The 14567-nt window shown below is 34.6% G+C and overlaps 1 protein-coding gene across 3 annotated transcripts in view; it reads left to right on the plus strand.

The window, feature by feature from the left end:
• The window catches only part of dnah9 (dynein, axonemal, heavy chain 9), a 146143-nt gene that overhangs the window by 41761 nt on the left and 89815 nt on the right, over positions 1 to 14567 (plus strand). For all 3 annotated transcript variants that reach the window (XM_006635123.3, XM_015356558.2, XM_015356557.2), the window contains 9 exons: positions 234 to 372; positions 1010 to 1297; positions 2701 to 2911; positions 3075 to 3202; positions 3614 to 3722; positions 4106 to 4253; positions 5110 to 5284; positions 9212 to 9385; positions 10931 to 11138. In XM_006635123.3, coding sequence (XP_006635186.2) covers positions 234 to 372; positions 1010 to 1297; positions 2701 to 2911; positions 3075 to 3202; positions 3614 to 3722; positions 4106 to 4253; positions 5110 to 5284; positions 9212 to 9385; positions 10931 to 11138 — 1580 coding nt within the window. The remainder of the gene's footprint in view (positions 1 to 233; positions 373 to 1009; positions 1298 to 2700; positions 2912 to 3074; positions 3203 to 3613; positions 3723 to 4105; positions 4254 to 5109; positions 5285 to 9211; positions 9386 to 10930; positions 11139 to 14567) is intronic.

Raw genomic sequence — 14567 nt, forward strand, 5'->3', positions numbered from 1 at the left:
ATTTAGCAGTAATAGATTCTAGACTAGAGAGATATATGATTGTCTTTTTCTCTATTTTTTTTTAATTTGTGGTACAGTACTGTCACTAATTACATTATGTACTGTACAGTACATTACTTGTGCTGTTGTTATATTAAGCATTTATCTATAGGATGTTAGTGCATTCATATGCAATAGATGGTTGTATACATGGATGTCAGTATTTATTTCAATTTGCTGTTCGTATTTTTCAGGCCTTGTGCAATGGTAGTGCCAGACTTTGAGTTGATTTGTGAGATCATGTTGGTGGCTGAAGGTTTCCTTGAGGCCAGACTGCTAGCTCGAAAGTTCATCACATTGTATCAACTCTGTAAGGAGCTTCTGTCCAAGCAGGTAGGTTCTGAGCTATATTGAGTACTATTCAATGATTACTGATCATGGTACACTCTATTGGTTTTAACTATTGCATCAATACTGAATCACCTCTTTGAGTTGATTGGATACAGCTAATGAGGTGATTTAACCTGTTGAATGTATAGCTTGGTGAAAGAAAAGAAAGAAAAGTGTATAAGTGTAAGCAATTATTATACTAAAATAATATTTGTTTATAAAAAAGTATAAATGAACAAGCTTTATATGAACCCTAACAGGACATTAACTGCTTTAAGCTGGAGTCGTTTTTTTTAATTGCTTTTTGTTGAATAAAGTTTTTCTTCCATGGTGAGAATTGACTCACTTTAATATTTTGAGAAGTTTCTAAACACTCAAGAAACACTTTTCTTGACAATAGAAAAAGCCAACATCATATAAAGATGACTTATTTCGCTTCTGCCTCTCAGTTGAAATAACTATACTTATTGACTGATTTGCTTTTTCACGTCTTTAGGTAATAAGACTATTTTTGGTATTGAAACAAACATCTTCTACATTTTAATTTTAAAGCAAACTTATCTTCTGTACAAATCCAGAGCATTTAGCAAAGGGAAGCACAGTTTTCTTTGATTTTGTCAATAATTTTCTGTCACTTCAGGATCACTACGACTGGGGTTTGCGAGCTATCAAATCTGTGCTTGTTGTGGCTGGATCACTGAAGAGAGGTGACCCAGGGAGACCTGAAGACCAGGTTCTGATGAGAGCTCTCCGAGACTTTAACATTCCCAAAATTGTGACAGATGACATGCCAGTGTTCATGGGACTCATTGGAGATTTGTTTCCTGCTCTTGATGTCCCTCGGAAAAGAGATCTAGACTTTGAGAAATATGTGAAGCAGTCTGTTCTGGATCTCAAATTGCAAGCTGAAGACAACTTTGTGCTGAAAGTAAGTATGGAATGAACAATGTAGTTTGATCACTGCATACCCTGCTAAAGTTCCTGTGTTCTAAGGAAGCACACACTTATTATTCTGTTGGAAATAAACTAGACCTACAGTGTTGTCTGACAAAACAAGTCAATTTTCCAAGAGATGGGTGGGTGAAAGACTGGACAGACATATAAACTGAGTTACAGTTGTACTTCAGAAGTCTGTCCATGTCCTAATTTTTAACATTTGTGTGAGGAGCTATAGGCTATAGACTGTGGAGCTATCATATAGAGTGCCATGGGAAATAAGTGTAATCTTTAGAAGGTCAAAGGCTCAGAAAAAAAATGATAGTATTCTGTATTATGGTACTCAAGGAAAGCATTTAATACTCATGTTGTTGGAGAAGATGCTTCTTGGGAAATGGTTTATACCTGGAAGGAGCTACCAATGAAACAGAAGGTCAAGAGATCCATTTCACTAACAGCACTCTCAAATTAAGAAGCTCTATAGACTGTAAGCAGCAGATTCTCTTTGGCTGGTTTGAAATGTGGATTAGGTTTGTAAAGTGCTTATCTGTTAATAATGGTAACCCCTATGTGACATCACGTCAAAGCCACAATCACAAAACGTACTAAAATGATGGGCCTTACTGGAGCAGTAGGGGGTGAAAGCACAGTGAATTGTATTGATTGAGCACATCATCAACAGAAAACTAAAGGTTCCTCTGTCTCAAAAGGAAGCAATTTACTGTTGCTTTTAAAAAATGCTTAAGGACATCAATAGGTGTTAAAGCCCTGTGTTATGTCTCTAGAGTCCTGCTGTATATTTAAAGTGTTTGGGTGGCATTACTTGTTTTTACTTGAGCATGCTGTCAGCCTCAGAAGACATTGTCAGTTTCAAAAATAATGCTATGGATCAAATTGGATGAAATAAGCAAAACAGCTAAAATAATCTTTAGTCTGTGTATTGCTTTTTAATATTTTTTGCAGAATTTTTTATATCACACCATGTTGTTCGAGGTTTAAATAGTGTACAAAGATTTTAAAAATTAATGTACTGTAGTACAAAATGTGCAGATTTCACATGACTTGAGTTTTCTTTATTAACATCTTACAGTCAGTCTTAATTTTAGTCTAACTTGTCATAAAATATAGTTCTTTATAAATAAAATATGTATAAATTCCCATTTTTTTCTCTATAAAAATATAAAACTAATATATGTTAACTGTTATGTAGTATTTTGACAGAAATTATTTATTTTCTACAATCTATTTTTAAAAACGTAGGAAAAATAATTATTTTCACTTTTACATCTTGCTACCATCAAAAGAAGAAATCAGTCTGTGCTGGATGAGTCCTTTTAATAACTCAGCGTCCTGTGACAGCAGCTGATTTTGTGTCCTACAACCCACTGTTCTCAGGTGGTTCAACTAGAGGAGCTCCTGGCAGTGCGCCACTCTGTGTTTGTTGTGGGCAATGCTGGGACAGGGAAATCCCAGGTCATGAAGTCGCTAAACAAGACCTACCAGAACATGAAGCGACGTCCAGTCTGGGCCGACCTCAACCCCAAGGCTGTCACCAATGATGAGCTCTTCGGCATAATCAATCCAGCAACAAGGGAGTGGAAAGATGGTGTGTTCCTTCTCTGCCTTAAATTGAATTTGTTCTGTTACTAAATCTTTTGCAAAGTGAAATTGCTTCTTGCCTGATTTGTTTTATATTGTCAAACACCCAGAGGAAGCCTGATTTATCACATGTCTTAAAGATAACTGCATCTAAATGTCTTTATTATTAGGGCTGTTTTCTAACATCATGCGTGAGCTTGCTAATGTCAGTCACGATGGCCCAAAATGGATTGTACTCGATGGAGACATAGACCCCATGTGGATTGAGTCTCTAAACACAGTCATGGATGACAATAAGGTAAAGCTTTTTGTTATTAAATCTCAAAGAGATTCAGTCTCTGATTTAGAGGGTAGAAAAAGCTTTTCATCAGTGTAGTAGGTGACAGAATTGTTGGTGATCTAAAAGTTAATATCAAGATCTCTTACAATCACATTAACTGTATCATGCTAGCAAGGTTGAAAGGTTGAATTGATCTGTCCTCTGATCTAGGTAATGGTGACCCAAATGTATATGTCATGCTTACATTATTATCAGTGTCTAAACATTCTAGCAAGTATGTGTTTATAAATAAGGAATATCCATTCTAAGAAAATGTGAAATCACCTGTAGTGAGAATATACAACACATAATACACTGAATAATAACACCTGAATTTTTTTAGTCTGACCAGAGTTTGAACTTCAGCTTGATTTGAATCTGCTATAACAGGTGCTCACCTTGGCCAGCAATGAGAGAATTCCTTTGAACCCAACCATGAGACTGGTATTTGAAATTAGTCACCTACGGACAGCGACCCCAGCCACTGTGTCCAGGGCAGGCATGTGACTTTCTTCTGTAGCAAGGACTCAACTTGTTATGACTGTATATCAAATCATTCTTTGTTATTACATAACGTGGAATAAATATTTATTAACCTTCTTTTTTCAAAAAGAAAAACGCAGTTAAATGGTTAACCAAAATAAACTACTATTAGAATTTTGAAGTGATAAATTTGCAAAAAGCTGTTTACATAATATGGTGTTAGAATTTAGTTTAGAATTGTAAAGGCGTTGAAATTGCACAGACTAATTAATTGTACTAATTCCTTCCATGTTACACAATCTTGGAAACATATCTGTTCTTTTTACCTTCTGTCTAATGAGGGACATAGTTTTGTACTGAGTTCAGGTTATTCTCATTGACTTTAGTTTTGTTGTTCAGGTATCTTGTACATAAACCCAGCTGATCTGGGCTGGAATCCTCCAGTGACAAGCTGGATTGACAAGAGAGAGGTCCAGTCAGAGAAGGCAAACTTGACCATATTGTTTGATAAGTACCTTCCTCCCTGCCTCGATACCCTCCGAACAAGGTACCCAGCTAAAATTTAGAACATTTCAGAATAGGTAGATAACTCTGTGAAGTGAATATTGCTACTGTATGCAATATTTATAAATTCAATGTATCATTGTCCTGGCAAGCCATGACAAATAATGTAATACCCCAAAATAATATACAGTAACATTCTGAAATGCCTCTTTTCTAATATAGAAGACAAAAGGTTTTATGAAGTCAGCAGATTTATGTATTTAATTATTTCATAATGTTCTCCCAGCAAATTGGCATCTTAAAATTACTGTACCAGGTGTCTGGTACTTTCAAGCCTGTAATTATGTGTCTGTGCACTGGGAGAAAGTAATTGGTCCAGTTCTCTCCAAAGAGAGCTCATATTTTTGCTGATATTTTGGACGAAGATCCCAACAGCGTAAAATATTTTTTTTTCCGAAGGTGTTTAGACCTAGTTTACAGCATCAGCAGGTATGCATTTCCTTAGGAATAAATCACACTATTAACATTGCATCTGATGCCAAAATGATTAAATCAGTTCCATGACCAACTGATTTTCTACCTGGGCTGCTGTCTATGTGGAGGCTGCATGTTCTGTCCGTGTTTGCATGGGTTTCCTCTGGATGCTCCAGTTTCCTCCAACAGTCCAAAAACATACTGGCAAGTTAATTGGCTCCTAGGAAAATTGGCCTTGGTGTGAGTGTGTGTCTGCCTTGAGATGGAGTAGGTCCCATCCAGGGTGTACCCTGCTTTGCACCCATTGCTTACTGAGATAGTCTCAGGCTTCCCCAAAACCCTGAATTGGAAGAAGCAGTCAGAAAATGGATGAGTGGACAGATTATTTTCCCCTTTTTTGTTCAATATGTTTTTCTTTCTTCAAGATTTAAGAAGATTATTCCAATCCCAGAGCAGAGCATGGTTCAAATGCTGTGTTACCTCCTTGAATGCCTGTTAACGAAAGACCACACTCCTCCAGACTGCCCGAAGGAGCTCTATGAGTTGTATTTTGTATTTGCAGCCATCTGGGCTTTTGGAGGTGCAATGTTCCAGGATCAGGTACACATTTATTTAGCTTTCAACCGTTAAAATGTCAGATGTTTTTAAAATGCTATTATTTGAAGTTCAGTTTTAAAGCTGCAATTCATTTTTTGATTGTAAACCGTGTAAGCTATTTCCACCTTATTTTATAGTATTTCTTAGCGTGTTTTTTTAGTATGTGGTGTGCTTATGAGAGATAAGATGTTAGTACCCTCAGGTATGGTATATGTGCAGCTCTTTCCCCTCTGGAGTGACAAGGTAGTTCTGCTAAATATATATGATAAAAGATTCTGTGAATAGGCCTCTCCCTTAAACAATTCTCTGAGCCATCCTCATCATCAAATGACCAGTGTCAACCAAGGAATCAGTCAAAGATAAACAAAAGCTTTTAAGCTTTTTAAAATATTTTTTATTACAAACATGAAAACTGCTAATTTCTGTGGTTCCTGCAAAATCTTAGACACCATGAAACAATAATAGAGGTGAATTAGAACAATAGCAAGAAAATCTGTGTCTAAAGAATGGAAAATACCAAAAATAGGAAGATGAGAGCTGCCTCCTTTGTGAAAGATGACCTAAAAGAGAAGACCTTTTCTCTGAAAAGTTCTTTTCAGGTACATTACAAATCTTTATCCATGTACAGAAGGAAAAACATGCTGTAGCTTTAATATTTTACACATATTTACACATCTGCAACAAAACCTTAACTTTCTAGAATCCCAAGAAGGATTTGTGCTAAGTTAAAATGTATGTGTAATCTTTCTTTAATTACAGCTTTAAAGTCCTTTTTCAGGGCATGAGGTTTCATGTCTAACTGTAAACATGAATACAGAGTGGGGTGTTACATAACAAAGGAAGGTTATAAACTTGGATCAGCTTGTTGTGTGAAGCTGAGATTTTTACAGTTTCAGCTTTGCATTTTTGATCTTGGCAGCTCCATGGTAACATGACATCTGACTTCTTCCCTGGGGTAATAATTATTTTTGCTTTCAAGAAATGTACTTCACACAAAGAGGTAAAGTCTCCCTTCCTAGTTTGCGAGATGACCCACACCTCTTGTGTGTACTCATGCTCTGATCCAGCTGTGTACCACTGAACAGCAGCCAAATATTGCCAGAGCAATTTCCTCTGCCAGCCTCCACATCCTCATACTTTAGTATAAGATTAGGAAATCTGACAGTGAGTATAACTATATTAGTGAACTAATAACAAAGCTAGAAAGCAGTATGTTGTGGTTTTACTTTTACTGGGACTGGTATCAAGGTTCCAGTTATTATTAAATTATACAAGAAGAGAATATGTTATCATCTTAGAAATGTTAAAGGGGAACTGCAATACTATTTTTATATTTGAGGTTAGAAAGAATCATCATTGAGTGCATTTCAAACCACAATAAAGGTAAATAAATTTACATCACAATATAGACAAATTTTCCAGGTATGCACAGTGCCAGAATTAGGCACGGAAACTTTCGGTTACGTGAAGCTGCCCTTCAATGTTTACAATGTCATAAATTTGAGTATGAGATTATAAACAAGCAGACTTGAAAATACATTTTATTTAATCCAATAGAAATATTACTCGTTTGGATCTTTGAGACAGTTTTGCCGACTGATACTATGTACTTTTTAACTCTGCATGCTGATCCAGTTTATAACATTTCCGCGGTGAAATGTGTGCTGCACAACCTGCACTTATTTGCTTGTACATTGCATTACATTACTGGTCGATGTGGCCGCATCATGTTGAAATTTGTGGAAACTCTCTCTGGTGAGACTAAGGGTTTGAGACGACATGGTGACTTACAATACTTTCACGATGTTCATGGTTTTGTGCTTAATTCAACATTTCTCAAATTTATCTATACCATCAATGGATTCATTTTGTTATCAAGATTTAATGACTGGTCTGAGGCAGTGGGACAGTAGTTCCCCTTGAAGATGATATAATCTTTTTTGGTTGTTACAAGATAATCCAGAAAAAAAGATAATTCAAAATTAGATTAGCAACTAACTAAACTGGTTAACCAACCCATGATTAAACACTTTTTCAGGAACATTGTCTTTAGAAATCTTTTGAATGTAGAATCCATTTTCCCATCTCCCTCCTCTTACAAGTACTAAGAGATATGATAGAAAAGTTCCAGTTCATTTTTTTCTCAAACATACATTCCCTTGCTGTATCAGTGGCTAAATTGAGTGGTATAAGATTCATTTCAAAGTCAGTCACCCTCACTAACTGCAGTTCTTGACAGAAAGATATGATATTCAGAGAATTAATTCCTTTGGAGTGTCATTTTGTGCCAAAGGTACAATGCTGTGATAAACACCTGCCCTTTGCATTCGGAAAAGTGAACCAATATGACCACTGTATCTTATTGCATTGAACTAGACGTGGCCTTGAAAATGACCCCTTGATAATAATAGGACATAATAATAATTTCCACAGCGTTTCCTCAACTAGTGTGTTTTATTAAAAGTGAAGTTTATACACATAGTTTTCAGGATGTGGGGACACAGAATGGACTTCTATATTGTATAATGTATTGCACTATATCAAGTTTTCAAGCCAAGTATTTGTGAATTTCTTTTTGTTTAATTTTCAGTATTCTTCTCATTTTCTGTATATTAACTATATTTTAAATTTATATTATTCAGTAAGAATAAAAATTTCCTGTTAATATTCTGAGAGACATTAAAATACAACAAGAGATATCGATTCTAGTGCCCATTTGTTGTGTATTTAATAGCACACACATTTTAAATCAATAGCTCTTTGGTCATATACTTAATGTCATTTCCATTTAAACAACAAGCAGATAGACTTGTTGATTGTTAGTTATGATCAGCCATTGAAAGAGACATGATTTTAAAATGAACATGAGCATATCCTGCTTAAGTACTGAAGAATGGTATGATTGAAGTTGATTTGTGAGAAGACAATCACGTTCACCTGATCCATCTGCTTAAGAATTTGCAGACTGCAGCAGCTACAGCACATTAACTATTATGCATATTAGTTGAATAACTGGAACCCGATGGTTGCACAAAAAGGATAAACCAGTGATGGTCTAAAGACACAATTGTCATTTTTTATGGTTCTAAGAGCAGAGAAAGTAGTGGATTGTTCAGTTCACCAATTAATGCTGTTTTAACATCATCAGACCTAACAGAAGGCAGTGTGTGTGGAGGCTTTATAGCAAGCATTGGTGTGTTATTCAAGCTAACCAATGCGATGGTTGAAGTGTGAAGAAGTAGGCTGAAATCTCCTTTAATACAAGAATGCCTCTATTGTAGTTTGAGGGCAACCTTACTCCTCAATGATACATTGATGAAATCCCTAAATCAACAGATTTTCCATTCCTACAAGCTGATCCAAAAGTGTTGATTTTCTCCTTAAAACAATGCAAGACTAGTCATTGCTGGGCTTATAATGACATGATTTTGGAAAAACATTTTTAAGATTTCACTATGACCAGTACGGTCATCTGACCACAACCCCTTCTCTTGTTCTTAGTACTAGAGAATGGCTTGAGTGGGATACAACTGCAAGTACCCAATCTTTGCAACTTGGTTACAGCTGCAAAAGAAGAGGGGCAAAACATCTTGTGGCAGTCTGTCCAGAGGCTCATCATGTCTTATTTCAAGACTGCCGGGATTGTATTAATCCTCAGGAAGAGCATACTTGATACTGACTTTATAATATTCTTGCCTTGACAGAGTTGACATTTTAACAGAGTTTCACATTCTGCAATGAACATTTAGGGATTTAGTAGTTAGGGTCACATTTTGTTGATACTGTATATAGTAAATACAGCATGTAACATATGTTAAATACATTGTACCTGAGTATTTCCTTTCTTGTATCAACATACATAGCATGAAATTATATGTTTTAGATTAGCTTTGAAATAAGAAATGTTTTTTTTTGTTTTTTCATTTGCAGCTGGTTGATTACAGAGTGGAATTTAGCAAATGGTGGGTGACGGAATTCAAAACTATCAAATTCCCTTCTCAAGGCACAGTGTTTGACTACTATATTGATCCGGAAACAAAGAAATTTGAACCATGGTCTAAAATGATTCCCAAATTTGAATTTGATCCGGATATGCCTTTGCAGGTTTGTAATATATACATATATTATATCAAAGTGTATGGAAACTGACATTTAAAAGTGTAATTATTTGTACTTTATATGTTTAAAGTGTTATTTATGTACTATGGCACAAAGAAATGTATTCATAATCACATCTTTATATACAAGCATATCAGTAATAAGGAAATTAATTACCTACCCTGTGTTAAAATGGAGATGGACCTGGTATCTTCTCTTGAAAGAGCTTTCAGAAAGTGGAGCAGAGAAATTAACCATAAGCTTCTTTTTTAATCAGGATCTTGTGACAGTCTAATCTTTCTGAAATAGATTTAATTATCTTCCTGAGAGCGTTTTGATGGATGAATTTCAGAACATTTTCACTCATTTATAGAATGGGTACCCTTATGTTTAAAGGTACCAAGGAGAAAACAGTCAAGTTCACGAAGGAGCAGTTACATTGATTGTCTTTGTTGTTTGCTCTTGCTTTGACATTTTTTAGACTGACAAAAATGTGAAAAAAAATCTTTGAAGTGGAATGCTTTGAAATCATTCTTTCAGTATTCAAAGTTATAAATCTTCAGCCACAGGTCCTGTCTGTATTAATTATACTTTTTTGGATTCTTGTTTTGGAAAATTCCTCAGAACGTTTACTTTAATCTGATTAAATTGTTGGTGTTTTACGTTTATTTTAACAGGGTTCAGTTTGTTAAATGCAGTGACAATTGTCACAGTAAGGATCAAAACCCCAAACACAAATGACATTGCAGTGATTCTTGTATAGAAAATTAAACTCTTCCTGATTTAGAAGACTTTTAAAAAATTTCAACTCAAATCTGGAGGTGCTTAAAATGACAAACCCAACCGTTGCTCATAAGAATGCTTCCTTTTCAAATTGTGGATGAGCAAGTGAATAATTTGTCCAAGGGCAGTCCTCCTGTAATGCATTTCTAAGATAGATGTTATCTTTTACCTTTTTTCTATTCCAATTAACATTATGTTCATCCCTTTGAAGCTCAGGGAATCCTTTGGAATCATTGCTTTATAATGCTAATGATGGTTAATTTATTTTACGGACTGTAGCTTGTAGCTGTAGCTCCAGGCTGCATATGGAGGATACATTTTAGATTTGGAAACTTTTCAAGACACGCAAACGAAAAACCCACAAATACAGTTTTTATATTCTGAAATAGACCGCTGGAATGAATAAAACATTTAAAAAAAAGAAAAATTTATTTACACATTCAGGCACCTTCTGGCTGTGCTGTGAACAAAATATGAATAAAAGGCTGTGAGTAAAGTGCTGAATAGCTTGTTAACATTTTGACCCAATCATTTCTTCTTTTGATTCATGAGATGTGAATCAAATATGAATGGGATATGAATCCATTTGTTCCATTTGAAAGTGTGCTTTTCCAAACAGCATTTACAATTAACTTGTCTTTTTTGCTGCATTGCCCAATTTTTCATCCAATTAAATAAACAGGAATATCTAAACATTTTAACATTGCTTGTGATCTTAACAGCTGAACAAAAGCACTGAGATACTAATTTTGACTTGTGGGTTTGTAGGCCTGTCTAGTACACACCACTGAAACTATTCGGGTAAGGTACTTCATGGACAGGCTCCTGGAGCACAAACGACCTGTTATGCTGGTGGGAAATGCTGGGACTGGAAAATCTGTACTGGTGGGAAATAAACTGGGATCTCTGGATCAGGAAGAGTACATGATCAAGAATGTACCTTTCAACTATTACACCACTTCCGCAATGCTCCAAGGTAAGGTTATTTTATTTTCGCTGTCATTCTTTTAACGCAGCCTATCCATTCTACAAGCAACCTTTTAAGGATCTGGAAACCTCCATGAGAAGTTTTCCAGAAGCATATTTATTGGAACATGTTTTCAGCATGTTTTAAGTAAAACTTCCGGTAACGTGAAGCTGCCCTATGACATTGTAAACAAGCAGGCTTGTAAATAGATTTTATTTCATCCAATAGAAATATTACTCTGTTGGATCTTTGAGAGGGTTTTGCCGACAGGTACTATGCACTTTTTAACTTAAACTGCATGCAGATGCAGTTTATAACATTTCCGCGGTGAAATGTGTGCTGCACAACCTGCACTTATTTGTTTGTACATCGCATTACATTACTGGTCGATGTGGCCGCATCATGTTGAAATTTGTGGAAACTCACTCTGGTGAGACTGGGGGTTTGAGACAACATGGCGACTTACAGTACTTTCATGATGTTCACAGTTTTGTGCTTAATTCAGCTTTCTCAAATTTATCTATACCGTCAGTGGGTTAATTTTGTTATTAATTTATCATTTAATGACTGGTCGGAGAAATTGGGACAGCAGTTCCCCTTTACGATTATATAATCTTTTTTGTTTGTTACAAGACAATCCAGAAAAAAAGATCATTCATATTTATTGGAACATGTTTTCAGCACTTTTTAAGTAAAAATAATTTCTAACAAAAATGTCTAAAACAAAGTTTTTAAAATTTTAACACTGTACCTAAACACTTTTGAGTTTAGCCTTTATAATTATAAAGTGATTTTGTTTGAGTTCAAACCCAAATTGTACTGTTCATTTTCTGTAATTAAGGGTTTCCAGTAGTGGAACATATTTTACTGACATTGGTATTATTTTGCTGGCGTGTGAACAGTAGCTCCTGTAGCCTCCTCTGGTGAGAGCAGTTGTGCAGTGCCAAGATGGGTTGAATATAAACTGGCAGTTATGCATCAGTGAAAGATGATAAAATATTATTAATATGAAGTCAAACTAGTGAAAAAAGAGATGTCTATCCCAGTTTTTATGCACATTTCCATAGAAAATACAGATGAACTTCCATCTTAGATCTGTTGTAAGTGGTCTTTTTGGTTAATGCAATGAATAGTTACTCTGTAATCTTTACACCTAAAAACCCTTAAGCTAGCAATTATTTAATGGTCATTTATCTAAATCATAACAAAGTTTGATGCCCATAAATCTATCCCAGAAGGTTGTTAAAGAATGTGGAAACAATCATTGCTCGCTATTTTTTATAAGATTAACTAGTCTATTAATGTCAAAAGGTCGATGACGTTTTATGTGAACTTTGGGATAAGTGTATCTATAAAAATTTGTTATCTTACAGGTACATTTCTGTTACCTTTATAATAAATTGTTAACCCACCTTTTATAAATCCCTTTAGTAATAATATATCAATTTGAACATTATATTATAATGTTATATATTATTTATTAGTATATAATTATATATGGTTCATTAGATATAGAACATTAAAAAAGATCACCACACACATTATACAAATAAAAAACAAGTAACCATAATACTGTACAACAAGCGCCACACCCCATGTCCCAGTCCCTATTCCTCTTACCCCCACAACAGTACTCCCTGTACTCAGACGTTATCAAAAATCTTTAATAATTTTCCTTGAGGGCAAGGTAATATTTATATTTTCAAAAATTTATTAAATTGTTTAATTCTGCAGTCTACTCCTCAATGCTATGAAATAGACTGCTTAAGAATTGTGTCAAATCATTTACAGTCTGAATTTTATCTTGAGGATTAAGATGCTGATATGGGCCCCCATAGAAACTATTTCTGCTGGAAGAAAAAATTAAACAAAAATCCACAAATGGTTTTAAAATAAGTGGCGTAAAAGTGCTGTTACATTAACATTTTTAAACAATTTTCAGTTATTTCATAGTTGTTTGAAACATATTTTTTCTAAAATCTGCTTGCTTATTTTACTCTAAATATTTGCCACCCCAGAAAGAAAGAAGCAAACAAGATGCTTTTTAGGACTCCAGTGTAGATGTATAATTCTTTTGTTAGAAATATTACAGATACAAATAGCCTTTTTTGTACTGATTTTCCAGTGCAAATCAATTTTTACTGTGGTTATGATGCTGAATAAATGTTAAATGATTTTATTAGTTTCATTTTATGTACATTGATTTTGTATGTTCTTAATTGCAACACGAGACTCCCAATGTCAATATGTTCTCAGCTGCTTTAATTTTGTGGATTTCACATTTAATTTTAAAAAAGGCTTCGTTGGAAAATAAAACTTTGAATGTTTTTTATATTCATCTGTAGAATATTTAGATTGCAGTCTACATTTTTATCTGGAGAAAAATGACAATGAATATGTTGTGATGGTCACCATCAAATAGATAAATGGATTTAAAATAGGCAATTTATAATCATACATTGTTAAATTTACATAATCTTTAAAATCCTTTCTTAAATGAAGAAAAACCTTCTATCACATAAATTGCCCTAATTTTTCCAGAAAAATGTTCCGCAGATGCCTGCACTTAAGCAGATATAACTTCTGTACAGTAAAGGAACATTGAAAGTGTTTTAAGAGTCCAGCATGTGTTCTGTAGTGTCAAACCATTAAAGAAATAAATTATTAAACAAATCTGAGTGTAGGATACATTAATGTAGAAGAAAAAAAAAAGGCTAATTCATGTACAGTATTGCACAGGAACTTTTTCTGTGGGTATTGCATGCAGTGGCTATCAAAAGTATTCTCCCCCCTTGGAATCTTTCACATTTTATTGTTACAGTATGGAATCGTAATGTATTTAATTGGGATTTTTTGCCGTTGATTGACACAGAACACTATAATGTGAAAGTGAAAAAAATTCTGTAGATCCTCCTAAATTAATTCTAAATATAAAACAGAAAATAACTGATTGCATAAGTATTCTCCCCCCTTGAGTGAATATGTCGTAGAGAAACCTTGAGCAGAAATTACAGCTGTGAGGCTTCTGCGATAAGTTTCTACCAGCTGCGTACATCTAGACACTGCAGTTTTTGCCTGTTCTTCTTTGCAAAATTGCTAAAGCTCCCTTAAGTTGGATGGGGACCTTTGGTAAACAGCAATTTTACACACATAATAAAAAGTCCAAAGGTGAATACCCTTGATAGCCACTGTACAGTTTCAAGGGGTGCATATGTTGGTTTTTATGGTTTGGTATGTACTGTGTATGGTCCATTATGTGGATACTGTAGGTGATTTTTTTAAATAAGCAGTGAGTTGAGCTGGATGACCAATTTGAGAATAAAATGTAAAATATAAAAAAAGGCTTGCACTACACTTGGAATGCTTTAGCCAAACATTACACTTGTTTTTTTTTTTAATTTACAGTATATGTAACCAGATATATCAGTTCATAACAAG

This window comes from Lepisosteus oculatus, chromosome 9 (genome assembly GCF_040954835.1).
Source record: "Lepisosteus oculatus isolate fLepOcu1 chromosome 9, fLepOcu1.hap2, whole genome shotgun sequence".
NCBI classification, from domain to species: Eukaryota; Metazoa; Chordata; class Actinopteri; order Semionotiformes; family Lepisosteidae; genus Lepisosteus; species Lepisosteus oculatus.